The 27,101-nt window shown below is 45.7% G+C and overlaps 1 protein-coding gene across 2 annotated transcripts in view; it reads right to left on the reverse strand.

The window, feature by feature from the left end:
- Positions 1–27,101, reverse strand: part of CCDC57 (coiled-coil domain containing 57) — a 248,805-nt gene that overhangs the window by 197,288 nt on the left and 24,416 nt on the right. For both annotated transcript variants that reach the window (XM_075349739.1, XM_075349738.1), the window contains exons 4-6: positions 16,943–17,044; positions 12,502–12,659; positions 9,913–9,987 (exon numbers count right to left, since the gene is read on the reverse strand). In XM_075349739.1, coding sequence (XP_075205854.1) covers positions 9,913–9,987; positions 12,502–12,659; positions 16,943–17,044 — 335 coding nt within the window. The remainder of the gene's footprint in view (positions 1–9,912; positions 9,988–12,501; positions 12,660–16,942; positions 17,045–27,101) is intronic.

Raw genomic sequence — 27,101 nt, forward strand, 5'->3', positions numbered from 1 at the left:
AGCCCCTCCAGTGTCCACCTCCTATAGACACTAAGCATAAACTGATCAGCTCAGATCATCCGGTCAGTGGGTATACACTACTGGAGAGGAGCCAACTTTTTTTTTTAATAGCATAGTGTCAGGCTCTTAGTGCCAGCAGCACACACCCATAGTTTCCTATAGTCTCCTGTGTCCCCCAATGAAGCGATAGAGAAAAGAAGATTCAGCACAGTGAGAACTGTCGCCTGAGTGGCTCCTTACATTCCTCGATCGGTTTGACTGACAGGTCTCTCCTTATACTTAAATGGAGAGAAGCCATATTTCTGAATTAAACATTAGAACCTGCTGATGTTTCATACGTCTGTGGTTAGGAGAGCATGAACTTCCCTTTAGCAGAAAAACATTAACTGTGATTGACATAAAATCTATAACAGTCACATTAAATAATGGTCCCTAGAAATACTGTCCAAAAGTAAATCAGTACCACATGCAACTCAAGGCTTCACTTCCATCTATCATCTCTCTCAGCAACTAGGCAATCTTAAAGAAGCAATTCCACAAAACATTTGACTGCCTAAACCTATGTAAATATAGTATATATGTAAGGTAGTGTAAGTGCGGTTATATACTCACCGATCGTCATCTTCTCCAGTTTTCAGCGCTGCACCAATCCTCTTCTGGGTCATGTGAGGTCTATTCTGACATGCCATATCACACCAAGACGGAAGTCGCTTTTACAATGTACGTAAGTTCGTGATTGTATAAGCGTCTTCCATCTCACACATAGACCCCAGTGTGATCTGACAAGTTGGAATAGACATGACATGACCCACAACAGTACTACAGCAGAATTTGTGGGGAGGCATACCTAGAGGAATACGCCACCCTTCCGGTGTATGCATCTTCATGAATTAGGATTGTCTGACACCAGCACATCTCCTCATCAAGTTGTTCACATCGGTCTTGATGTATCAGGCCCTCTGTATTGCACTGTCTATTGCTTTTTTTGCAGAATCACTTAAAGGGGCTGGCCACTTTACTTTAACAGATGTGTTGGGGACAGGACTTTGTGTACATTACTATTATATAAGTACAGTCCCTGACAGAAGATCTGTTGTTTATCCATGTTATGTAAATAAAAGCTTATAACCTGACTTTAAATTCATCCATTTGTTTTATAAATTACTCTTTTGAAAGCTGAAACCCTCCCAAATTTGGTTTAGATTATGAAAATAAAGTTGCTGCAAAGCTGAAATATTGATCATATAATGAACACACAAAGGTCAGATTTTGGCAAGACAAAAGTTTTGTCGCCCACAGAAAGTAATGTGAACTTCAAACAAATAATTAGCGTCTAATACAAAGATATGTTGCATAACATTGGTGAATGAAGTTGTGGTGCTATTAGAGCCATATTTAATATTTTGTGTGACTTCCATGAGCTTGAAGGACTGCATCCATGCGATTCAACAATGATTCACACAATTTATTGATGACGTCACCAGAAATAGCAAAGAATGCAGTCTTACATGCCTCTTAGGCGGGCTTTGCACACGACATCGCAGGTGCGATGTTGGTGGGGTCAAATTGAAAATGACGTACTTCCGGCATCGCATGCGACATTGTAGTGTGTAAAGGCTCGATGATACAATTAACGATCGCAAAAGCGTCGTAATCGTATCATCGGTGCAGCGTCGGCGTAATCCATGATTACGCTGACGCGACGGTCCGATATTGTTCCTCGTTCCTGCGGCAGCACACATCGCTGTGTGTGAAGCCACAGGAGCGAGGAACATCTCCTACCGGCGTCACTGCGGCTTCCGTAGGATATGCGGAAGGAGGTGGGCGGGATGTTTACATCCCGCTCATCTCCGCCCCTCTGCTCCTATTGGCCGCCTGCCGTGTGACGTCACAGTGACGCCATACGACCCGCCCCCTTAATAAGGAGGCGGGTCGCCGGCCAGAGCGACGGTCGCAGGACAGGTGAGTCCATGTGAAGCTGCCGTAGCGATAATGTTCGCTACAGCAGTTATCACAAGGATATCGCAGCTGCGACGGGGGCGGGAACTATCGCGCTCGGCATCGCAGCATCGGCCTGCGATGTCGCAGCGTGCAAAGACCGCCTTAGAGTTCATCTAGATTCTTTGGTTTTGTCTTCCAAGCTTCCTCTTTCATCCTACCCCAAACATGCTAAATGATGTTCATGTCTGGTGACTGGGCTGGCCAGTCCTTGAGCACCTTGATCTTCTTTGCCAGGAAGAACTTTGTTGTAGAGATGGATGTATGAAATGGAGCACCATCCTGCTGCAGAATTTACCCCTTTTATGATTGGGAATGTAAGAGGTAGCTAAAACTTCTTTATATTTTAGGCTATTGATATTGCCTTCCACCTTGCAAATGTTTCGTACACCCCCATACTGAATGTAACCCCAGACCATGATCTTTCCACCACCAAACTTAACTGTTTTCTGGATCCATACGGTCTCCTGCAGTATTTGCGGCAGCTGTGGTGTAATTCAACTGAAGAATCATCAGAGAAATCCATCTTCTGCCACTTATCCAGCATCAATCTGTTTAGCAGGCTGTGGGACTTGGCAAATACCACACGGTTTTTTAATTGCCTTTTGATTAGTGCTGGCTTCTGGGCACTGATTCGACCATGGAGGCCATTTCGAGACAGAATCCTACAAACTGTTCTAGTTGACACAGGGACTTGAGGTGACCAGGCCTTATGGAGCTTTGCTGCAGTGGAAGAGGGGCTGGCTTTGGATTTTCTAACCAACAAACGTTCCTCCTGAGCAGTTGTCTTGCGGAGTCTGCCGGACCTGGTCTTGTCAAAAACATTTCCAGTCTCTTCAAATCTTTTTTTAATTCTTTGTACTTGACACTGAGACACATTAAAGGGGCCAGCCACCTCTGCAGTAGATCTGTTCTTCAGCCTCTTGATAATGAAGGCTTTGGTCGCAGAGTGGATTTTTGGCATGTTGTCAGAGGTCAAGTTGCAGTTCAAGTGAAGGTATGGGGTGCTGGGTTTCTTTTTAGACACACCCACTAATTAAACGATGATTTAGTGAGCACAGGTCAGAATGTAAACTAGGATTGGGTGCATTATATGACAAGGCGACAAAACCTTTGTCTTGCCAAAATCTGACCTGTGTTCATTAAATGATCAATATTTCAGCAACTTAATTTTCATAACCTAAACCAAATTTGGGAGGGTTTCAGCCTTCAAAAGAGTAATTTATGAAACCAATGGATGAATTTAAAGTCAGCTTTTATTTACATAACATGGATAAGCGACAGAACTTCTGTTTCCAACTGTACTTCTTAGGCTACTTTCACACTTGCGTTGGACGGCTTCCGTTGCTATCCGCAGCCTTGAGGAATTACGGTAACCATTGAAGGAAACTGTTATATTCCTCATAGACTTCTATTAGCTACGGATAGCAACGGATGGTCTTGTGTTGCATCTGCTGCATGACGCAGCGTTGTTATTTTGATGCTGCGGAGGGAACGCTGCATGTAGCGTTTTTTGAGCAGCGCAATCCGTAGGATTTCGCTGCGCATGCTCTCTCTGGCTCCCTGCACACGTAACCAGGGTAAACATCGGGTTACTAAGCAATGCGCTTTGCTTAGTTACCCGATATTTACCCTGGCTAAAGGTGCAAGGAGCCAGCGCTAAGCGGTGTACGCTGGTAACCAAGGTAAATATCGGGTAACCAAGCAAAGTGCTTTGCCTAGTTACCCGATATTTACCATGGCTACGTGTGCAGGGAGCCCGACACTTTCCCGCTCGGCTCCACCCACTCCCGCACTCCACTCCACATGTACACACACACGCACACACACACTCACACTCACCTGTCCCCAGCCTTGCATTCCTCGCTGCACTGACGTCCTCAGAGCCATGGTCCCGCTCGGCTCCACCCACCCCGCACTCCGCCCCCCGCCCCCTCACATATTCTCGGCGGCCGAACGATCAGCTGATCACCCGCCGACCGGCTGCTGTGAGCGATCAGCTGATCACCCAGCGACCGGCTGCTGTGAGCGGTCAGCTGATCACCCGGCGACCGGCTGCTGTGAGCGATCAGCTGATCACCCGGCGACCGGCTGCTGTGAGCAATCAGCTGATCACCCGGCGACCGGCTGCTGTGAGCGATCAGCTGATCGCTACAATAGTCTGACGCAGGTAAAACGAAAGAAGAAAAAAAATAAGATTCCGTTGTTTTCTACGATCCGTTGCATCCGTTGTGCCACTAAATGCAACACATCCGTAGCATCCGTCACACAACGCAATGCAAAGGATGCCGTTCAACGCAAGTGTGAAAGTAGCCTTAGTGCAGTTTTGTAACAGACTGCGCAGTTCCCTCCGTACATGGCTGCTGATAGAGGAGCATGTGACCAGTGCATCAGACTCCTGCAATTGAGAAACATCACATGGGAAAGCTGCTCTTCACATGATAGACCTGTCTGGTCACGTGCTCCTCCACAAACAGCCAATGTATAGTCTGGAATCAGTGAGGAAAGCTGCACTGATAAGTGAAGATCCTGCCATTAATAGGTGTAGACAAAATCATGTTCCCTACACATCTGATAAAATACAGATAAAGTAGCCAACCCCTTCAAGAGTTTGTCTAAGATCAAGACGCATTTTCAAAAATATTTCTGCTTTCCTGGAGGGTATGTGAACTGGTCAATGATGCTGGGTTTCTCACCTGTGTCTGATTTTCATATACAGTATATTGGTTAGTCTCTTGTTTTGTCCTGAAGGTTGTGTCCGTTTGTTCACTAGAGGTCAAATCCTCGATAACTTTATTTAAAGGGGTTGTCCACTAGTATTATACTGTGGATTCTTAGGCTATGTAATCAGTATCAAATCATGGGGTTCCAGCACCCCCCATGGATTAGCAACTACCAGCTCTGGTGGTGAACAGTGTGAAGCACCGGAGTTCAGCCCCGCTGTTGTGTACATTGTGAGGGTTAGGGTTTTGGTGCAGCTGGAATATGACATGGTACAGATTCCCATATGTAAACAGATATATGGTCACAACAAATCCTCTTTATCATTGTGCACTGTCTTTCACGGAAATTACAGGACGGAAATATGTTATCTTTAGGGTTATAAATAGCTTGTTGATATAGGACGACATGTTGCTTGGCTTTATTAAAGCTTCATTAATATTCTACGTTACTAGGATATCACAAGTAATTCATTGAACGGCAAACAAAAAACCCATATGCCCCTGAGGCACTGCAGAAAGTGATACCAGAATAAGGGGACGCCAGCCCTCTCAGTCTCATCTTCTAATTGATTACCTTCTCCTCCCCCATCTGAATGTTATTAATCATGCTTTAGAGCAGCTGTTCTACCAAAGCATGCTGTTAATAATAATTACACACTAAGGAAATCCTATGTGAATTAGTATATAAACGTGCCATCATTACATTTGAGTGCTGATTGGGATTTCATCTATTTTTAACCCCTTCACGACCATGGACGGATATTTCTGTCATGGAGCGTGTCCCGTTAAGCCCCGCCCCCTGCCGCGGGCAGGCGGAGTTGATCGGCACACATATCAGCTGTTTTCAACAGCTGACATGTGTGCCTGCATGTTACGAGTGGAATCGCATTCCACCCGTAACATTAACCCCTTAGATCTCGCTGCCAAAGTCTGGCAGCGAGATCTATATGCGCGCGGCCATGTTTTTTACTTATCGCCACCCCCACCGGAAGTCACGTGAGTGATCACGTGACGTTCGGTGGTTGCCATCGTAGCACAGGGTCATGTGATGACGCCTGCAGCTACGAAGTTTCACTTTCGTTTTTCCTCGGCCGGGAGCAGAGGGAAAAAGAAAGTGACTATTTCTGCTGTTTACAGCTGTATAGCTGTGATCAGCAGATAGCGATCAGCGATCGGATTGCTGATCGCTATAGCCCCCTAGGGGGACTAGTAAAATAAAATAAAAAAAGTAAAAAAAAGTTTTAAAAAATAAAAAAAAACCAAAAAACCTAAAAGTTCAAATCACCCCCCTTTCCCCCCATTGAAATTTTTTTTTAACCCCTTAGATACAAGTAAACCTATACATGTTTGGTGTCTACAAACTCGCACCGACCTCAGGCATCATACCCACACATCCGTTTTACCATATAGTGAACACCGTGAATAAAACATCCCAAAAACTATTGTGCCATCACACTTTTTTTGCAATTTTTCCACACTTGGAATTTTTTTGCTGCTTTTCAGTACACCATATGGTAAAACTTATGGTTTCATTTAAAAGTACAACTTGTCCCGCAAAAAACAAGCCCTCATATGGCAAGATTGACAGCAAAATAAAAAAAGTTACGGCTCTCGGAAGAAGGGGAGCAAAAAACAAAAACGCAAAAATGGAAAGTGCCCCGGGGCTGAAAATAATAATTACACACTAAGGAAATCCTATGTGAATTAGTATATAAACGTGCCATCATTACATTTGAGTGCTGATTGGGATTTCATCTATTTTTAAAAGAAAAAAAAAAATAATGTACAGTTTTGTGCTAAAGTTTTAGGCAGGTGTAGAAAAACTGCGTCAATGTAAGAATGCTTTACAAAATAGACGTGTTAGGCTAAGTTCACATTTCCGTTGTTTTGCATCAGTCACATGCGTTGCTTGACGCATGTGACTGATGCGTTGTACAACGGATGACAAAGAAAAGAATTTCATTGTCGGACTCCGTTGTGTCCTGGGGGCGGAGTTCGGGGGGCGGAGCTGAGGACGTCAGTGCCACGGTCTGCATGGCTGTGGACAGGTGAGAGTGTGTGTGTGTGTGTCTACATGCATGTGTACATACGGAGTGCAGGAGGGGGCGGAGCGCGAGGGGGCGGAGCCGAGCGGGGCAGTGGAGCTGAGGACTTCAGTGCCGCGGGGACTGCAGGGCTGGGGACAAGTGAGTGTGTGTGTGTGTGTGTGTGTGTGTGTGAGTGTGTGTGTGAGTGTACACATGCGGAGTGCGGGAGGGGGCGGAGCCGAGTGGGGAAGTGTCGGCCTCCTTGCACACTGTATCCAGGGAAAATATCGGGTATAAACAAAGCACTTTTTGCTTGGTTACCCGATATTTATCTTGGATACCAGCTTAGCGCGGGCTCCCTGCTCCCGTAACCACTGTAAATATCGGGTAACTAACCAAAGCGCATTGCTTGGTTACCCGATGTGTATCCTGGTTACGGGGGCGCAGGGAGCCAGAGAGCGCATGCGCAGGAAAATCCTACGGATCGCACTGCTCAAAAAACGTTACAGGCTGCGTTGCTCCCGACCGGCGGTCAGTTAAAAAACGACTGACCGCGACGCAGCGGATGCAACGCAGCATCATCAGTCGCAATCCGTCACTAATAGAAGTCTATGGGGAAAAACAGGATTCCTGCAAAATATTTTGCAGGATACCGTAATTCCTCTAGGCGACGGATTGTGACTGATGCAAAACAACGTAAGTGTGAACTTAGCCTTAAGGCTACTTTACACACTGCGATATCGGTCCCGATATCGCTAGTGTGGGTACCCGCCCCCATCTGTTGCGCGACACGGGCAAATCGCTGCCCGTGTCGCACAACATCGCCCAGACCCGTCACACATACATACCTGTCCGGCGACGTCGCTGTGACGGGCGAACCGCCTCCTTTCTAAGGGGGCGGTCCGTGCGGCGTCACAGCGACGTCACTGAACCGCCGCCCAATAGCAGCGGAGGGGCGGAGCTGAGCGGGACGTAACATCCCGCCCACCTCCTTCCTTCCGCATAGCGGCCGGGAGGCAGGTAAGGGGAGCTTCCTCGTTCCTGCGAAGTCACACGCAGCGATGTGTGCTGCCGCAGGAACGAGGAACAACCTCGTTACTGCTGCAGTAACGAGATTTGAGAATGGACCCCCATGTCACCGATTAGCGATTTTGCACGTTTTTGCAACGATGCAAAATCGCTTATCGGTGTCACACGCAACGGCATCGCTAATGCGGCCGGATGTGCGTCACGAATTCCGTGACCCCAACGACTCCGCATTAGCGATGTCGTAGCGTGTAAAGCCCGCTTTAGAGTTTATTTTCATCAAGTAACAAAAATAGTGAATGAACAACAGAGAAATCTATATCGGATCAATATTGGTGTGACCACACTTTGCATTAACTCTTCTAGGTACACATTCACACAGTTTTGAAGGAACTCAGCAAGGAAGATGTTCCCAACATTTTGGAGAAGTAACCACACATCTTCTGAGCATGTAGACTTGCATAAATCCTTCTATGTCTTCATGTAATCTCAGACTTAATGATGCTGCGATTAGGGCTCTGTGGGGGCCATGTCAGTACATCCAGGACTCGATTTTCTTCTTTACAATGTCTGGGGTTGGTGTACTGCTGCAGAATAAATTTGAAGCCAATCAGGTGTACAACGCTCGCCGCCAGAGATGGTAAAGCGTCGAGCTGAAGTGGACCCACTGGAACACAGGGGAATCCCAGGCTTAACCTTTAGTGGGAGGGGTTTGACTAAGTGCCCACCGTGAGGCAGATGCCAGGTGACACTCCCGGGGCAGTGACCGGGACTAAGCAGCTGACCCCCAGGGCAAGGACGGACATAGATGCAAAAAGGGAGAGTCTCTAGTGTAGACAGGAACCATCGGGATGGCTGAGGAAGTTAGCACGGTCAAGGTGGACAGGCACAGTCACAAGTATAGACAGGAACCACCGGGACAGCTGAGCCAGGTAGCATGGCCAGGGAGGACAAGTGCAGTCACTAGTATAGACAAGAACCAATAGGATGGCTGAGGCAGGTAGCATGGCCAGGATGGACAGGTACTGTCACTAGTTAAGACAGGAACCACCAGGACGGTTGGGGCGGGTAGCACGGCCATGACAGACAGGTATACTCACTAGTATAGGCAGGGACCACTGGGAAGGCTAAGGCAGGTAGCATGGTAAGGGCGGACAGGTACAGGGTACAGGCAAGGAAACAGGGATTTACACAGGCTAGGGAACGAACAGTGGACAAGGGGACCTGACAACTAGCTGGCTAGGGAATAAACCACTAGCTAAGTAACAGAGTTGCTCAGGCACCTCCCCTAGTGGGAGAATGCCATAACTACCCAGTGCCTCTCAGCGATAGACTGAAAGGCACTTCCAGGAAATGGCGAGATGGCCCTTTAAGAGAAGGGTAGCAGTGTGCACGCACGCCCCAGGAGTACTCCCAGAGGACCTGTGCAGCATACACAGGTTCCTGAGTGAGAGAAGAAGAGAACACCCACGTGGAGGACTGCAGCGAAGCCAGGCAGCGTGGTGCGGGCTGGCTGCGACAGTGAGTGAGTCGGCATCCCTGCGGTGGGGGGGGGGGGCGAGCAGTGCAAGGACGCTGCTCCTACAAGATGTCTCTTTTATAGTCTCCAAGATGTTTGGAACAACCTCCCTGCCGAGTTCCTTCAAACTCTGTATGCATGTGTACCTAGGAAAAGTGATGCTTTGATGCACTTTAGAAGGCAAAGGACAGTCACACCAAATATTGAGCAACTTTAGATTTCTGTTTATTCACTTTGCATTTTGTTAATTGAGACACACTATTACCTTCTATGTAAGGATAACATGACAAGAAGGCCTTACTCCCCTGCCATTGTACAAAGAGGCAAAAACCTCCAATAAATGACTACATATTGTAACAGTAATGTAACCCTATAACAGAAGAGGATCTCTAAGTAATCGAGCTTTATTTATGTGCTCTCATAGGGTTAAAGAGTAACTGGTAAAAGTAAGATTTATCCATTAGAAGTATTGATTAGTTTGCTGGTGGTTGGCAGTTTCTGAATACATTTATGTTGTTGCTTAGCAACAAACTATACCGCCAGAGTGACACTGACTGATATCCATGCTCCTGCCAGAATAGGCACAGACCCTGCTGGGCGTTTCTCTCCTCCTACTTACTTTCTTTGGGATTTCTCCTCTTGCTTCGTCATCTGATGCTGCAGCGACTTTAGTTTCTCCTCCAGTTCCTTTATTCTGCAAGTCATAAATACAAACCATAATACAATGGATACATGCGGTGGCCATACAGACCGGTTGTGGTCTCGTACAGTGATATACTAATGAAGACCTTAGGACACACAGCCATGATCTTAACAACACTGTACAGTATGATTACAGGTCCATGCCCACCACTCACCCTTCCCAAGATATGTTGGCAATTGTGCAACACCCAGCAATGACAGCTGCATGAGCAGGATATCACACATTAATAGCACTGGCATGAGAGATGTGCGGCACTGAAAGATCCCGCTGAATATTAAGCCCTCTGTGAAGACTTCAAACATTTTCAGATTACAAAGTGGAACTGCAAATGCAAGAACAATTAGCGGGAATGTCTGGTATCTTATAACCTCCTCCTGAAATTTAGAGGATACTTATCAGAAGACTCTCGGTGGATTCATCACATTTTCATGGATGTTTTCCTAATAGGGAACCTGTCACCAGATTTTTCCCTAAGCAACTAAAACTACCACCTTCTGCAGCTCCTCGGCTGCATTCTATCTAGGTTTGCCTTGTATCTGGCCCCCCTTTCAGACCGCAAAAATAACTTTATAAATATTAGCATTTCGTATGTAAATTTAAAGGGCGGGCTCTCTTTCTCCTTCGTTCCCCCCTCCTGCCGCTGTACGCCGTCCCCTGTGTTGATTTGAATTGATGACGACGGTCCCGTTGTCCTCCACGCTGTGCCGAATTTTCGCACATGCGCCGTTATCGTAGGCCACTATCGCGGGCCTGTGCACAAACTATCCCTCGCTCGCACCCGGGATGTATTTGCTCAGGCACGAGATTATGGGCGGCGCTGTGCATGACCTCACCAGCATCATGCTAGTACCCGCCCATAATCTCGTGCCTGAGCAAATACATCCCGGGCGCGCACGAGGAATAGTTTGTGCACAGGCCCGCGATAGTGGCCTACGATAACGGCGCATGCGCGAGAATTCGGCACAGATTGGAGGACAACGGGACCGTCGTCATCAATTCAAATCAACACAGGGGACGGCGTACAGCGGCAGGAGGGGGGAACGAAGGAGAAAGAGTCCGTCCTTTCGGCTCTACTAAAAATTTGCTGTCTGAAGAGGGGGCCAGATTCAAGGCGCACCTTCATAGAATGCAACCCAGGAGCTGCAGAAGGTGGTAGTTTTAGTTGCATAGGGAAAAATCTGGTGACAGGTTCCCTTTAAGTTTAAAATCGCTGTAGTTACTTTAAAGGGCACCTGTCACGTTGTATATGCAGTCCGATCTATCGACAGCACGGTACAGAGGAAGAGACACTGAACAGAATGATATGTAGAGTTGTGGGGAAAGAGTCAGTAAAACTTCTATTTTATTCATTGAAATCACTGATGCTTGTATATGAGTCCTGTGGGCGGTCCTACTAGTGATTGACAGCTATATCTGTATTCAGTCACACAGGAATGACTGGCAATCACTAGTAGGACCGCCCACTGGACTCATATACAAGCACTTGGGATTTCAATGAATAAAATGCAAGTTTTACTGAAAATTTTAGCACAAAAAATCCCATAATCTAGCTCAGCTTATCCTGCTCTATAACCTCCTGATTGAAGATCAGATACCATTTTAACTTGAACAGGTTCCCTTTAAGACCTATAGGAAAATGTTGAAATGTCTAGATGCAAAGCATTTTTGTTTAAAAGGGGTGGTTCACTACTCTGCACTTGCGATCACTTCCTTGTAAAACTGATAGGGAAGGCTTTTTCTACATACCTTGTTCAGCCAATTCATCCCCATGAAGTGACCCCCTTCGGGCTCCGTGATCTCTGAGATCCAGTGATATCACGTCAACTTCCAGTTGACCCGACATCACAGAGGCCAGTCCCAGTCTTCCTGAGTGACTGGGCTGTGGGTGGAGTTTCACCGCTCGTCACAGCCCAGCGTCACAGCCCAGCATGTTGCGCGCTCTCTCTTTCGCTGCAGAGCACCACAACCAGGAGTGATGCTGGGCTGTGATGAGTGGTGAAACGCCACCCACAGCCCAGTTGCTCAGGGAAACTTGGGCCACCTCGTTGATGTCGGGTCAACTGGAAGTTGACATGACATCACCGGACGTCAGAGGTCAGGGTGCCCAGGGGATCACTTCATGGTGATGAGCGGACTGCAATAGCACTGCTCACAGGCACAATTGGCTGAACAAGGTATTTAGAAAAATCCTTCCCTATCAGCTTTACAGAGATGTGCCCACTATTGCAGGGTAGTGAACCACCCCTTTAAGGCTCAGTGGTATTTCTTTTCAATATGCAACACGCTGTGGGGGATATATGTCTTTTAGTATACTTTTTCTAAATTCAGGCTACATGTTTTGATGCTCAATTGGGGTCTTCATCAAGCCAAGATGTCCTCAGGAATCTTGACTACATGTTCTATTCTCCAGCCAGTCATTATTGGCAGTGCCTGTGTGCTGTATGTTCTGCTACATCGCTGTGTAGGCTGCAGTGTTGTTTCTCATATTTTTCTTTTAGGACCTACTGTGCGTCTTTGAAGGCCGACAGCTCCTTCATTTCAAAGTCCTTCAGTTTCACAGCCTCAAGCAGTCTCTGGTTACTGGCCTCCGTTTCCTGAATTGTTTCCGCTCCTTTCAGCTCCATTTCCCTCATAACTTCCAACTCTTTTGTCAGTAACTTCACCTTGAAAAAATAAACAAAATGCAAAACTTCAATGAAGGCCTCACAATAGCAGATTGATGGGGGTCTGATACCCTGCCCCCCCCCACCGATCAGCAGATATTTACTACACTGGCTACCGGATGTAAACACTTCGACCCCGATTCATCATTTATGGATTTTTTTTTCTTACTTTTCTTTTGTGTCTTGTGGTATTAGTTGCCATTTTTTATGTTAAATCCTTCAAAATTGTTGACCTGCGTGAGATTTGTTTTGGTCTTCAACCATTTTTGCGACTCTTTATCAACAAAACGACGCACGTTTTGCAAAATTTCACAAAAAGGGACAAAAATTCATGAGTGTCTAAAATCACTCCATGGGTGGACTGAAATATATTGGTGACAAATTTCACAACTTTTCAAAAAGCTGCAAATGATGAATCAGGTGAAAACATCTAAAAAGCACAAATTCTGCCCACAATGGGAACAGAATAAAGCAGGCAAACACATAAAATAGAATTTAAAAAAGGCACAAATTAAAAGGAACATTAGGCGCAAATAAAAAAACAGGGAAACGAGATCCAACAATGCAAATCCTTTTCACATTGATGAACTGGATGAGGGCACAAGGAAGGCAAGGAGATATCCTGATTAAGATGAAACGGGGATACCACCTTAGGGAGAAACTCCGGAATAGGTCGCAAGACCACCTTGTCCTGGTGAATCACCAGGAAGGGAGGTAAAGTAAACTCCAGCCCTCGGCGCTGACGTTCTGCACAGCGTCCCGCCCCCACTCTGACTGGCAGGCCTGGTGGCGGGAACGAAACGAACTAGGCCGGAAAAAGCCGGGGACTGTAGTAGTAAGCGCGGCCGTCAAATATGCACGGCGAGCGCGGAAGTCCCCGGCGAACCACAAGTCCCAGTCGCGCCGCAGTTAAAACTGACAGCAGCGGCCGGCGCGACCGTTTCCAAACCATTAACTCCTTCAGCTAGCTGAAGATAGTGTGGCACACGCGCACAGCGCTATTGTCCCGGGCGCACTAACACACCCAGCAATGCTGGTGTGTGTGTGCGCGATTTGCACGGGGACACAGAGTACCTTAATGTAGCAGGGCCATGTCCCTGACGATACTCAGCTCCATGTCCAGCAGATCCCAGGGGCTGTGGATGGAGCACGGTCTCAGTGCCTGGAGACCGGTAAAATCCCACTTCACCGAGAGCCCTAAGGGGGATGGGGAAGGATGCAGCATGTGGGCTCCAGCCTCCGTACCCGCAATGGGTACCTCAACCTTAACAAACACCGCCGACAAAGAGTGGGGTGAGAAGGGAGCATGCTGGGGGCCCTAGTATGGGCCCTCTTTTCTTCCATCCGACATAGTCAGCAGCTGCTGCTGACTAAACAGTGGAGCTATGCGTGGATGTCAGCCTCCTTCGCACAAAGCTTGAAAACTGAGGAACCCGTGATCCCACGGGGGGTGTATAGGCAGAAGGGGAGGGGCCTTACACTTTTAAGTGTAATGCTTTGTGTGGCCTCCGGAGGCAGTAGCTATACACCCCAATTGTCTGGGTCTCCCAATTAGGAGCGACAAAGAAATGCACCAAAACCTAGACAAAAAAAGAGACACAAATGCAATGATGAATGGGGCCCTTTAAGCAGAGCCTTACTCAATGTGTAGTGCCCACTGCAGAGAACTGTGGAACATCTACTATTCTTTTTATCTAGAGACTGTGCTACAGTGCATGGCAGTCGAGGCTACACATTGAATGGAGCGATGCCTTGATCTTGCGGGTGCCATGAGTTGGATCTCAACCGATGTGATATTAATGATAGATCACACGGGTAGGTCATCAATATATTGTGATCGGACACTCCATTTAAGATGGCACTCACATCCATGGAATGATCCTATGATTTTACTAAGATATAAAGATGACACCATGTTGCTACAAAGTCCTAACCTACCATGGAGAGTGCCAAGATGGCATAAAGGGACTAATTGGCCATGCACTGTTCCTACGGGAATATAAGGACTTGCACTCTAGTGCCACCTATTAGGCTATGTGCCCACGCTGCGGAAAATGCGCGGATTTTGCCGTGGATTTCTCGCGGAAAAGCCACGGATTTCCCGAAAATCTGCAGCTCAGGCACTTCCCAGCCATTTCTATGGCATTTTGGAAATGCTGTGCCCATGCTGCGGATTTTTCCGCAGCGGATTTCGTGCGGATTTTGATCCGGAAAAATCTGCAACATGTCAATTATTGTTGCGGATTTTCATCCGGATTTTAGCTTTAAAATTGGGAAAAAAAAAAATACGCACCAAATCCGCGGCAATTCCGCGGTAAATCCAGGGCAAATCCGCACCTTTGAAAAAGTGCGGATTTTGCGGGAAAGCTGCGGATTTTGATGCAGAAAAATCCGCAGCTACATTCTCCCGTGGACACATAGCCTTACGGTAGCGATTTTAAAAGTCAAATTTGACCCTTTCGCATTCCTTGCCACGTGACTTAGGTTAGGAAGCCACACCAGACACTCTATTTGCAGACATGTTTCAAAATGCATATTTAATTTCCCAGAGGATCATTGCAAGGGATATATTTAATTTCCCTGAGGAGCCCTGCATGGCCTTTAAGTTTCCTTATGTCACTTGGGGCACCCCAGACCTCTATTAGAGGCCTCTCAACTAGACAAATCAGACCTCTTGCATTGCACTGATGAGGAGCAAACACCCTGAACACACATCTGTAAGCGGATTGTCTGGTTTGGTTTCTTATCCAAAGTCATGTGACAAAGCTCGTTAAATAGTAAATATTGACTCTTAGGGCGGCTTTGCACATTGCAACATCGCACGTGCGATGTCGGTGGGGTCAAATCGAAAGTGACGCACATCCGGCGTCACTTTCGACATTGTAGTGTGTAAATTCTAGATGATACGATTAACGAGCGCAAAAGCGTCGTTATCGTATCATCGGTGTATTCTCCGACATTTCCATAATGCCAGTGCCGCAACAGGTACGATGTAGTTCCTCATTCCTGCGGCAGCACACATTGCTGTGTATGAAGCCGCTGGAGCGAGGAACATCACCTTACCTGCCGCCGGCGGCTATGCTGAAGGAAGAGGTGGGCGGGATGTTTACATCCTGCTCATCTCCGCCCCTCCGCTTCTATTGTCCGCCTGCCGTGTGACGTCGCTCTGACATGGTACGACCCGCCCCCTTAGGAAGGAGGCGGGACGCCGGCCAGAGCGACGTCGCACGCCAGGTGAGTGCATGTGAAGCTGCCGTAGCGATAATGTTCGCTACGGCAGCTATCACAAGATATCGCTGCTGCGACGGGGGCGGGGACTATCGCGTGTGACATCGCAGCATCGGCTTGCGATGTCGCAACGTGCCAAGCCCGCCTTAGGATTACTACCTCAAATGCTGCAACTACAATTCTAGTCCTCTTCCTCTCTGAATAGGCTATTTGCATATGCAGAGGAACCTTGGTTTACGAGAACAATCCGTTCTGGGAGTGAGCTTGTAAACCAAGTTACTCATCTAGCAAAGCAAAATTTCCCATAGGAAATAATTGGAATACAAACAATTCGTTCCACAACTTGTTCAATGTCCCATCCTGGTCCCCTATTGTGTCATTCCACACACACGCACAAACACATACAAACACACACACAAATATTATGCTCACCTTACCTTCCGTTCCATCGTCTGCCTCCTGGTTTTTGCAGTTCGCCGGTACAGGATGTGTATTGGGTAATCATCACGACCGATGCCAGACCTTCCGCTGCCAGCGCGCTGACGTCAAAGGCATGAGCTGCTTGTCTCTGATTGGTCAGCCCGCTGCCTTTGAGTAGCAGCTGATAGCGGAAGTTCCTCCATCATAGCGATGGTTACCCGATACACATCCCGCAGCGACGAACTACAAGAACCGGGAGGCAGGCGATGAAACCGAAGGTAAGATGAGCATAATATGTGTGTATGCGGACTGCAAGAGCGGGTCAGAGCGCGGTGAAAGTACGGAACCGGAAGTGTGTGCGGTGAGTATTTTGCTCGTACAGCAAAGCTTGCTCATAAACTGAGTTACAAATTTACAGCAAGCTTTGCTCGTATAGCGAAATACTCGCAAACCGAGGTTCCACTGTAATAAAATAATAACTTCAGCTATGGAAAGAGACTGAAAAAAAACTGCACATTCTGAACAACATCTTAATGCCAGGAATAAATAAGGCTCCCTTTAAAGCTGAAGCCACAGTTAGTCCATCCAAGCCTCTCCATATGTAGGTGTCTTCACGGGTTCAATGCACTTTATACCTTGAGTTCATGTGAAAGAACCACAGTGCTCATCTCATCCAGACGTAGGCGAAACTCATGCTCGCGTTTCTTCATTTCACAATCGAACTCCAAAGACAATTCCTGCAAAAAATGAAAACATAATGAAAAGATACCTGGTAACATATGGTAGCAACCAAAAGTTTTTTATTTAATTTTAAGTGTGATTACTTCTGTCTGGTTGTTGTGATGCCAATTTACTGGTGATGAATTGAAAGTGCATGAAGTTATCATCATGCAAGACCTTCATTTTACCCAAAATGCTTTTCAATATAGATATGATCATTTAATTAAAGAAAACTGATTGCCAAAAGTTTTCATACACTATTTACTGATCATGGAGAGTGATTCATTGTTTACAATGCCATAACTTAGTATTTTGTAGCATATCCTCTTGATTTAGTTACTGCACCACACCGACGGGGCATTAAAGCCACTAGGGTATGCAAGACATCTTGAGGGATCTTACTCCATTCCATTTGCAAATTTGCTATGCGTACGAGCCACAACTCCTCCCAAAAGTGCTCTATAGGGTGTAAGGGGTACTTCTCACATAGTGAGATCGCTATCGAGATCGCTGCTGAGTCACGTTTTTTGTGACGCACCAGTGACCTCATTAGTGATCTCGCTGTGTGTGCCACTGAGCAGTGATCTGGCCCCTGCTGTGAGATCGCTGCTCGTTACACACAGTGCTGGTTCATTTTTTGGACGTTGGATGTGTGAAGCACACATCGCTGTGTTTGACAACAAGAAAGCAACGATCTGAATGTGCAGGAGCAGGGAGCCGGCGGCTGGAAGCCTGCGGTAAGCTGTAACCAAGGTAAATATCGGGTAACCAAGCGAAGTGCTTTGCTTGGTTACCCGATATTTACCATGGTTACTAGCGTCCACCGCTCTCAGGCTGCCAGTGCCGGCTCCCTGCACACGTAGCCAGAGTACACATCGGGTAAATAAGCAAAGCGGTTTGCTTATTAACCCGATGTGTACTGTGGCTAGGAGTGCAGGGAGCCAGCGCTAAGCGGTGTGCACTGGTAACCAAGGTAAAGATCGGGTAACCAAGCGCTTGGTTACCCGATATTTACCTTAGTTACCAAGCGCAGCATCGCTTCCACGCGTCGCTGGTGGCTGGGGGCTGGTCGCTGGTGAGATCTGCCTGACAGCTCACCAGCGACCATGTAGCGACGCACCAGCGATCCTGACCAGGTCAGATCGCTGGTGGGATCGCTGGAGCGTCACTAAAGGGTGACGGTACCCTAAATCACGTGATTTTCTTTGGCCATTGCATGAGGCAAACATTTTTCTTTGCTAACCAATTGACTAAATTGAATGTGTGCTTAGGATCATTGTCTTGCTGGAATTTCCAGCCCCTGCCTACTTTGGTTTTACAATGTGGCAGCATTACATTCTCCAGTATATACTTGTACATGGTAACCATCATATTTCTATCAATTTTATGCAGAGGGCCAATGGCAGCTGCAAAATAGCAGCCCCAAACCGTGACATTGCCTCTACCATGTTTCACTTTAGGCGTTTGGTACCTTAAATCCTTACGTTTTCCAATTGAACAGTATATATAGTACTTTCCATCACTACCAAACAGTTGAACTTGGATTCATCCAAGCATAATACCTTAGACCAATCTGTCTCTTTCGGCTGTGTTCTTTGGTAAACTGCAGTCGGACCTTTCGGCTCTTTGCAGAGATGAAAGGCTTCTTGACTGGAACTCGTGCATTAAAGCCTACTGCTATTATCCGTCGCACCACAGTTTGGCGACTCACTTTGACCCTAAGGCTATGTGCGCACTAGAAATGAGAAGTTTCTCAAGAAAATTTCTTGAGAAACTTCTGGGAGTGAAAGATTTCCGGACCTCCGGAAAAAATCCACACCAAATCCGCATGCGGATTTGCCGCGGATTTGCCGCGATTTTCCCGCGGGTGGTTCCCTGCGGATTTTTGCAGGCTGTACTGCCGAAATCCGCAGGGTACCTGCGGAAATAATGGACATGTTCATTTTCTCAAGAAAGTTTCTCGAGAAATTCTTCTCAAGGAAATTTCTTGAGAAAAATCCGCACCAGTGCGCACAGCTATTTTTTTTTACCATAGGATTTGCTGGGAAATGTCTGCACAAAGATTGCAGACATTTCTCAAGAAATTTCCGCGGCAAATCCGCGGGTAAATCCGCGGGAAAAAAGCACTAGTGCGCACATAGCCTAAATTCTTCATTAATTTCATGCGAAATCTGTACAGCCCTTTTATGGACATCTGATACAGACTTTTTCTTAATAATGTGATCATCTTTGGAGGACATTTTCTGTGGTCGTTCACTTCTAGGATTGTCAGCTGTTCCATAGCCTTTTTTCTTTCTTTATTATATGTGACACTTGACTCTGAGAACAGGTGAATTCCATAGCTACCTCTTTTTGTCTTTTGCCTGACTTCACCCTCAGAATAATAAGGTTCCTGACAACTGGTAATAAACTTGGCTTTGTTTTTCCCATGTTTTATCCCAAAAACATACAAAAAACTTTTTAGGCGACATTAGACAACCCGTGACAAAAAATACAAAACATTTGACCCAGGAAATGTGGAAAATTAACACATAGAGTGATAACACAATTTCAAAAATAAATTTTCATCCTTAGCGTTGACAACCATTTGCTTTTAGTTTACTAAAATCACCAGGAAAATGACATCATAACAACCATACAGAAGTAATCACACTTTTAAAAAACATACAAAACTTTTGTTTGCTACTTTAGCACACAACCACTGCAGCGACTGATCACATGGCAATCTGTAACCGCTGCAGCCAAGCAAAGATTAAGGGCATCTCTGGAGTATGAACAGTTTCATTTGTTTTTTAGACAATATTTTCAGTGGTTTTAAAAAAATATTTATATGTTGGAGGACCCCTCTAGTTTTCTTCATTAGAATGGGTGACTAACAAGGAAAGATGTCCACCCTTCTAATCTTGAGCTCAACTGCAGTTCTTGGGGACAAAAGATATATCGCTCCTTCTCCTGCATTTATCAATATGCACCGTCATGAATTGCTGTAAAAAGTAGAGGACACCGTAGGATAGTAGAAAAGATCTGTCTGTACACCCACACACTCATGGAGGGTACCACGATATCCCACGACTGGAACTGTATATCACAAACATAGTGTTTAGTGGCAGGGCATCATTATTGTTCAAAAAAGATTCCCTACTGAAGACGAATTACAAAAAGAGAATTCATTTTCTGTAGTTTAAGCTCATTAAGGGCCGTTTCACACATCTGGCTTTTCACCGGATTGCCGGATACGTCGCACTCCAGTACAGTGTGATACATTACAATGGCAGCACGGCAACTTCCGGGTCACAAGCGCCGGTCACATGACAGCATGTGACCGGAGCTGGTCGCGCTGCTATTGTACTGTATCACACTGTACTGGAGTGCGACAGATCCGGCAATCCGGCGAAAAGCCAGATGTGTGAAACGGCCATAAGTGAACGCCCTGCAGGATAAGGCAAGTTTATGGGTGACATATCTGATACTGTATGTGTATATGTAGTGTCAGGACGTCCAGCATTATTCCTTCCATCATGCTCAGGGATACAGACGTTACACTGTGATAATGCAGCAGGGTCACAACACTTGTAGTTAGAGTCTGTTATGGTTGTAATACCTGGATAAATATAATTACATGTAGCAATGAAGAAGCAGAACACCTCCCCTCTATTGAGCATGTATCTGTACGGATCACACCATTGGAAACCCAATATGTTAAACAATCTCTATAAATTATTTTTCAGGCTTTGTGGACAAGGTGTCTCTGAGTTAAGGTACCGTCACACATAACGAGATCGCTAGCGAGATCGCTCCCGTTAGCGATCTCGCTATGTGTGACATCTACCAGCGATCAGGCCCCTGCTGTGAGATCGTTAGTCGTTGCAGAATGGTCCAGGCCACATCGCTGTGTTTGACACTGTGTGACAGGGTCACAGTGACTGCTGAGATCGTTATACAGGTCGCTACTGCGACCTGTATTGTTCCTGCATCGCTGGTAAGGTCTGACTTTGTGACATCTCAGCAGTGACCTCCCAGTGACTTACCAGCGATCCCTATCAGGTCGCATCGTTTTCGGGATCGCTGGTAAGTCGTTGTGTGTGACTGGGCCTTTACAGGCGCAGCCATCCAACTTTCTCCAAGCGACACAGCTTCAGGAATGCACCAGCGGACATCTCTTTTAGGGCCTGTGCGCACTAGAAAATGGAATTTTCTTAAGAAAATTCCGCAGGCATTGAAAGATTTCCGCACCCGCGAAAAAAAAAAACGCAAAAAAAACGCACCAAAATCCGCATGCGTTTTGTTGCGGTTTTGGTTCGGTTTTTCCGCGGGTTGGTACATGTGTTTTAATGCATTCAATGCAATAAAGCACATTGAAAGAAAAAAAAAATGGTCATTTCCTTCTGAGATAGATAGATAGATAATGGATAGATAGATGAATAAATATATAGATAGATAATCAATAGATAGAGGACAGATCAATCAATAGATAGAGTCCCTGTGAGGACAAACTCCAGTTCTTGCGAGCGGTAATGCGTTCACATTACCGACTGTGACAAATGACCTGTAGTTACCTCTCTGCAGTCTCGTTACGAGGCTGCATTAAGTACAGTGTGTCAGTCGCGGCTGGATGCAAGCGTCGTGGGACCTCGGTGGATTACGCCGGAGCTGTGTGTTTGGGGGGTAATAAAGGGGTGAAAGAGCGGCTTTTTTGTGTTTTATTTAAAATAAAGGATTTTTCGGTGTGTTTTTTCACTTTACTTACGGGTTAATCATGTCAGCTGTCTCATAGACGCTGCCATGATTAAGCCATGACTTAGTGGCAGCGATGCGCTTCCATTAACTCGTTATTTCCTGGATTGCCACTGCATCACGGCAATCTGGAAGAGCCGGGGACACTCCGGGACTGTCTCATACTGGATGCGAAAGTCCCGGGCAGCTACGGGCTGATATTCTCGGCTGCGGGAGGAGGGGGGGGCTTTAACCCTGGCCCTCGCCCTCCCCAGCCTGAGAATACAGGGATGCCGCTTTGTGTTTACCTCAGCTGGACGGTAAAAATACAGCAGAGCCCGCGTTTTTTTTTTGTTATTTTTTTATTTGTAATATGTACATTTGATTTGTATGTGTACTTTATATGTCTGTGTCTGTGTGTGAGTGTGATGTGTGTGTGTTCTATGTCTGTGTGTGATGTGTGTGTGTTTACTCTATGCTCGGCTTCCTCTTCTTGTCATAATGACATCACTTCCCTGCAAAATGCAGGGCAGTTATGAACATTATGTCCCGAAAACGCAAAATATCGCAGGAATAACGCAGGAAAACGCAATGAACCGCACAGAATTTGCTACCTGCGTTATTCCGTGCGGGATTTCATGATTACATTGCAGTCAATGAAGTGAAATGCCGCAGCTACCTGCGGAAAAGAAGTGACATGCAATTCTTTTTGCTGTGGGAATCCCGCAGCAAAACATGCAGCTGTCAAAATCCGCATAGTACGCACAGCATTTTTTTTTCCCCATAGGATTTGCTGGTGAATCACTGCAGAAAGGTTATGAACATAACATGCAGCGAAACATGCAGCAAAACCACAGGAAATCCGTGGGTAATCCGTGGGAAATTCCATCTAGTGCGCACAGGGCCTTAGGCTGTGTGCACACACTGCATTTTTATTGCCTTTTGAATTGCAGTATTGTCAAAAAACTCCATGCAAATTCTTATGACGTTTTGGCAACGTTTTTCCACCCCAAATGCATGAAATAACCGCATACAAGAAACGCACCAAAAACACACTGAAAACAGAGTTTTTCCTGCCAAGAGATGCTGGTTTGGTGCAGAAATTTCTGCAACCAAATACTCAGCGTGTGCATATACCCTTAGGCGGATTCAAGGTTGTTTTTGCGGCGGCTCATTTGCATGAGTCTTTTACTATATACTTTCAACTGTAGAGAGCAGATAGCTCCTGAACGGAAGCCGCCAAAAGAATAAACAGAATGAACGTCTTCTAACCGTTTCAAGTTACATGACCTTGTACAGGCTACAGCTTATGGATGATTGTTACATGAGCATGTATAGGGCAGAGCTGATTAATGATGCAGTCACATGACCAGGTACAGGCAGGGCAGGAGCTATGGCTTATGCAGTCACATGACCAAGTACAGGCAGGGCAGGAGTTAATGAATGATGTAGTCACTTGACCATGTGCAGGTAGGAAGTGATGGATGATGCAGTCACATGATTATTTACAGGCAAGAGGTGATGGATGATGCGTCACATAACCATATATAGGCAGGAGCTATGGATGATGCAGTCACATGATTATTTACAGGTAAGAGGTGATGGATGATGCAGTCACATAACCATGTATAGGCAGGAGCTATGGATGATGCAGTCTCATGATGATATACAAGCAGGAGGTGATGGATGATGCAGTCACATGACCATGTTTAGGCAGGAGGTGATGGATGATGCAGTCACATGACCATGTACAGGCAGGAGGTGATGGATGATGCAGTCACATGACCATGTAGAGGCAGGAGCTGATGGATGATGCAGTCATATGACCATTTATAGGCAGGAACTATGGATGATGCAGTCACATGACCATTTATATTATACAAGGATAAGGCTGCACATCAAACTTAGATAATGGTATAATGCCTCAAGCATATGGAAAAATATTGGAAGATACAATGAAAAATGCTACTTGCTAACTTGAACATGTGAATAATGAATTGCATACCTGCCATGAATATTAGGAAAAAGGAGATATTTAGCAATCGCATTGATCAATGTAACTGAGCCCCAAAACCTCGTCAAGGTATATCTCTATATTGGGGTCCCTAGCTCTGTGACCCTAACTGTGTGTCATCTCATTGCAATTAAAAACTGCTGTGGGTGGAGAGGGGTAACCAAGGACTGTCTTATATAGGAGATGGAAAAAACAAGCCGAAAGGGGCGGAGCTGTGTTCACATTCAGAAAAACAACTACATATAACTGAATAGGATAACTGAAGTGAGCATTAATATATATATTCTGAGTGCAAGCCAAAAAAATACATACTATACAAGGATAAGGCTGCACATAAAACTTAGATAATGGTATAATGCCTCAAGCATATGGAAAAATATTGGAAAATACAATGAAAAATGCTACTTGCTAACTTGAACATGTGAATAATGAATTGCATACCTGCAATGAGATGACACACAGTAGCATTTTTCATTGTATCTTCCAATATTTTTCCATATGCTTGAGGCATTATACCATTATCTAAGTTTGATGTGCAGCCTTATCCTTGTATAGTATGTATTTTTTTGGCTTGCATATATGTTAGTGCTCACTTCAGTTATCCTATTCAGTTACATGACCATTTATAGGCAGGAGGTGATGGATGATGCAGTCAAATGACCATTTATAGGCAGGAACTATGGATGATGCAGTCACATGACCATTTATAGGCAGAAGGTGATGGATGATGCAGTCACATGAGCATGTACAGGCAGGAGCTGATGGATGATGCAGTCACATGACCATTTATAGGCAACTATGGATGATGCAGTCACATGACCATTTATAGGCAGGAGGTGAAGGATGATGCAGTCACATGAGCATGTACAGGCAGGAGCTGATGGATGATGCAGTCATATGACCATTTATAGGCAGGAACTATGGATGATGCAGTCACATGACCATTTATAGGCAGAAGGTGATGGATGATGCAGTCACATGAGCATGTACAGGCAGGAGCTGATGGATGATGCAGTCACATGACCATTTATAGGCAACTATGGCTGATGCAGTCACATAACCATGTATAGGCAGGAGCTATGGATGATGCAGTCTCATGATAATATACAAGCAGGAGCTGATGGATGATGCAGTCACATGACCATGTTTAGGCAGGAGGTGATAGATGATGCAGTCACATGACCATGTACAGGCAGGAGGTGATGGATGATGCAGTCACATGACCATGTACAGGCAGTAGCTGATGGATGATGCAGTCATATGACCATGTACAGGCAGGAGGTGATGGATGATGCAGTCACATGACCATGTTTAGGCAGGAGGTGATGGATGATGCAGTCACATGACCATGTACAGGCAGGAGGTGATGGATGATGTAGTCACATGACCATGTACAGGCAGGAGCTGATGGATGATGCAGTCATATGACCATTTATAGGCAGGAACTATGGATGATGCAGTCACATAACCATTTATAGGCAGGAGGTGATGGATGATGCAGTCACATGAGCATGTACAGGCAGGAGCTGATGGATGATGCAGTCATATGACCATTTATAGGCAGGAACTATGGATGATGCAGTCACATAACCATTTATAGGCAGGAGGTGATGGATGATGCAGTCACATGAGCATGTACAGGCAGGAGCTGATGGATGATGCAGTCATATGACCATTTATAGGCAGGAACTATGGATGATGCAGTCACATGACCATTTATAGGCAGAAGGTGATGGATGATGCAGTCACATGACCATGTACAGGCAGGAGCTGATGATGGATGATGCAGTCACATGACCATTTATAGGCAACTATGGATGATGCAGTCACATAACCATGAATAGGCTGGAGCTATGGATGATGTGGTCACATGACCATTTACAGTATAGGCAGGAGCTATGGATGATGCAGCGACATGATGATTGGATAACATCCGAGTGTAGAGCTACGCATCTTTGACAAAGTAGAATGGTTACAACCATTTAATATTCACCCATACATTTCCAGGAGGAACAACAAAGGAACGTATTGAAGCTCAATTATAAGAAAAAATGTAATAGAATTATTAGTTCTTGGATAAAACAAGAATTTCTTTTACATGCCAGGAGGGCAGACAGTTCCTGACCTTTCCAAAGGTCATTTGAAGAGCAGGTCACATTGGGTCAGCTATGGACAAGCAGGTCAAGGCAAAGGTCTATGCAGCCGGCCTGCTTACAAATCCCCGTTCCATGTAACCTTTCTCAAGGTTGCAGAGAGCAGAGCTCTTGGACGTGCCTCCTCAGTCTGCATTCTTGTACATTTGCACTCACTACTCAGGCTGTCACCAATGGTATCTATAGTCAGGCTGCCAGACCGAGAACAGCAGCTGCTTGGATCAGCCTGACACCGCATGATTGATCGGACCGCCACACAGCTAGAAAAGCGAGAAGCGATGGATGATGGGCTAGATCAATAGACTGCAGGGTGCGAATACACAAGAGAATCAAAGCAGAATCCCTAATAGACAAAAGCAATCACTGTATTTTATGCTATGAATAGGTGTAATCATAAGACACTACATACAGTGCAAGGGCAAAATAAAAGCTGCGTCATTGCTTCTGTAACCAGCTGAAGCCACAACCGTATCATCATCCAACCTGTTCTACTGACTGTGGAACTAGATGTGATGGATGATGATGGTATTTATATGTGCACACAAGACCACAGCATCACAAGAACATCTTAGTGCAAATTGCCAATTATTAATAAGATTATATTAATTTTACAGCACAACCACAATTAGCAAGGATCAAGTAATCGGACCTTCTCGTGTTTCCTCCCTCTAGTAACCTACCTATACCTGACAATGAAATTTTCTTCGTTGATTCAACCATAACTCCCAAGGAGTCATATCCCAAGGAGTCATATCTGACACAGAACTTTCCTTTATTTCCAATATACAATCATTCACTTGTTCATGTCATCTGCATCTCAAAAATATCTCCAGAATCTGACATTTTCTCAAAAAACCCTTTTGTCGCTCTTATTAATTATCGCTCATACAACTGCAACTCTATAATGACCAGTCTCCCTCTTATTAAACTTTCTCCTCTCCAATTTATCCTGCATGCTGCAGCCAGGGTCATATTTCTGTTCAACCCCTACACTGATGACTCCATCCTGTGCCAGTCATTGCACTGGTTATCCATCCAATACAAAATACAATATAAACTTAAGCGCTCCACAGTTCTACACCTTCCTAAATACTCTGCCCCATATCTATCACTCTACCCGTGCTCTGCATCTGATCTAAGATGAACATGCTCAATAATTTGAACCTCCTACTTCCATCTCCAAGCCTTCTTTTG

Source organism: Anomaloglossus baeobatrachus, chromosome 5 (genome assembly GCF_048569485.1).
Source record: "Anomaloglossus baeobatrachus isolate aAnoBae1 chromosome 5, aAnoBae1.hap1, whole genome shotgun sequence".
NCBI lineage: Eukaryota > Metazoa > Chordata > Amphibia > Anura > Aromobatidae > Anomaloglossus > Anomaloglossus baeobatrachus.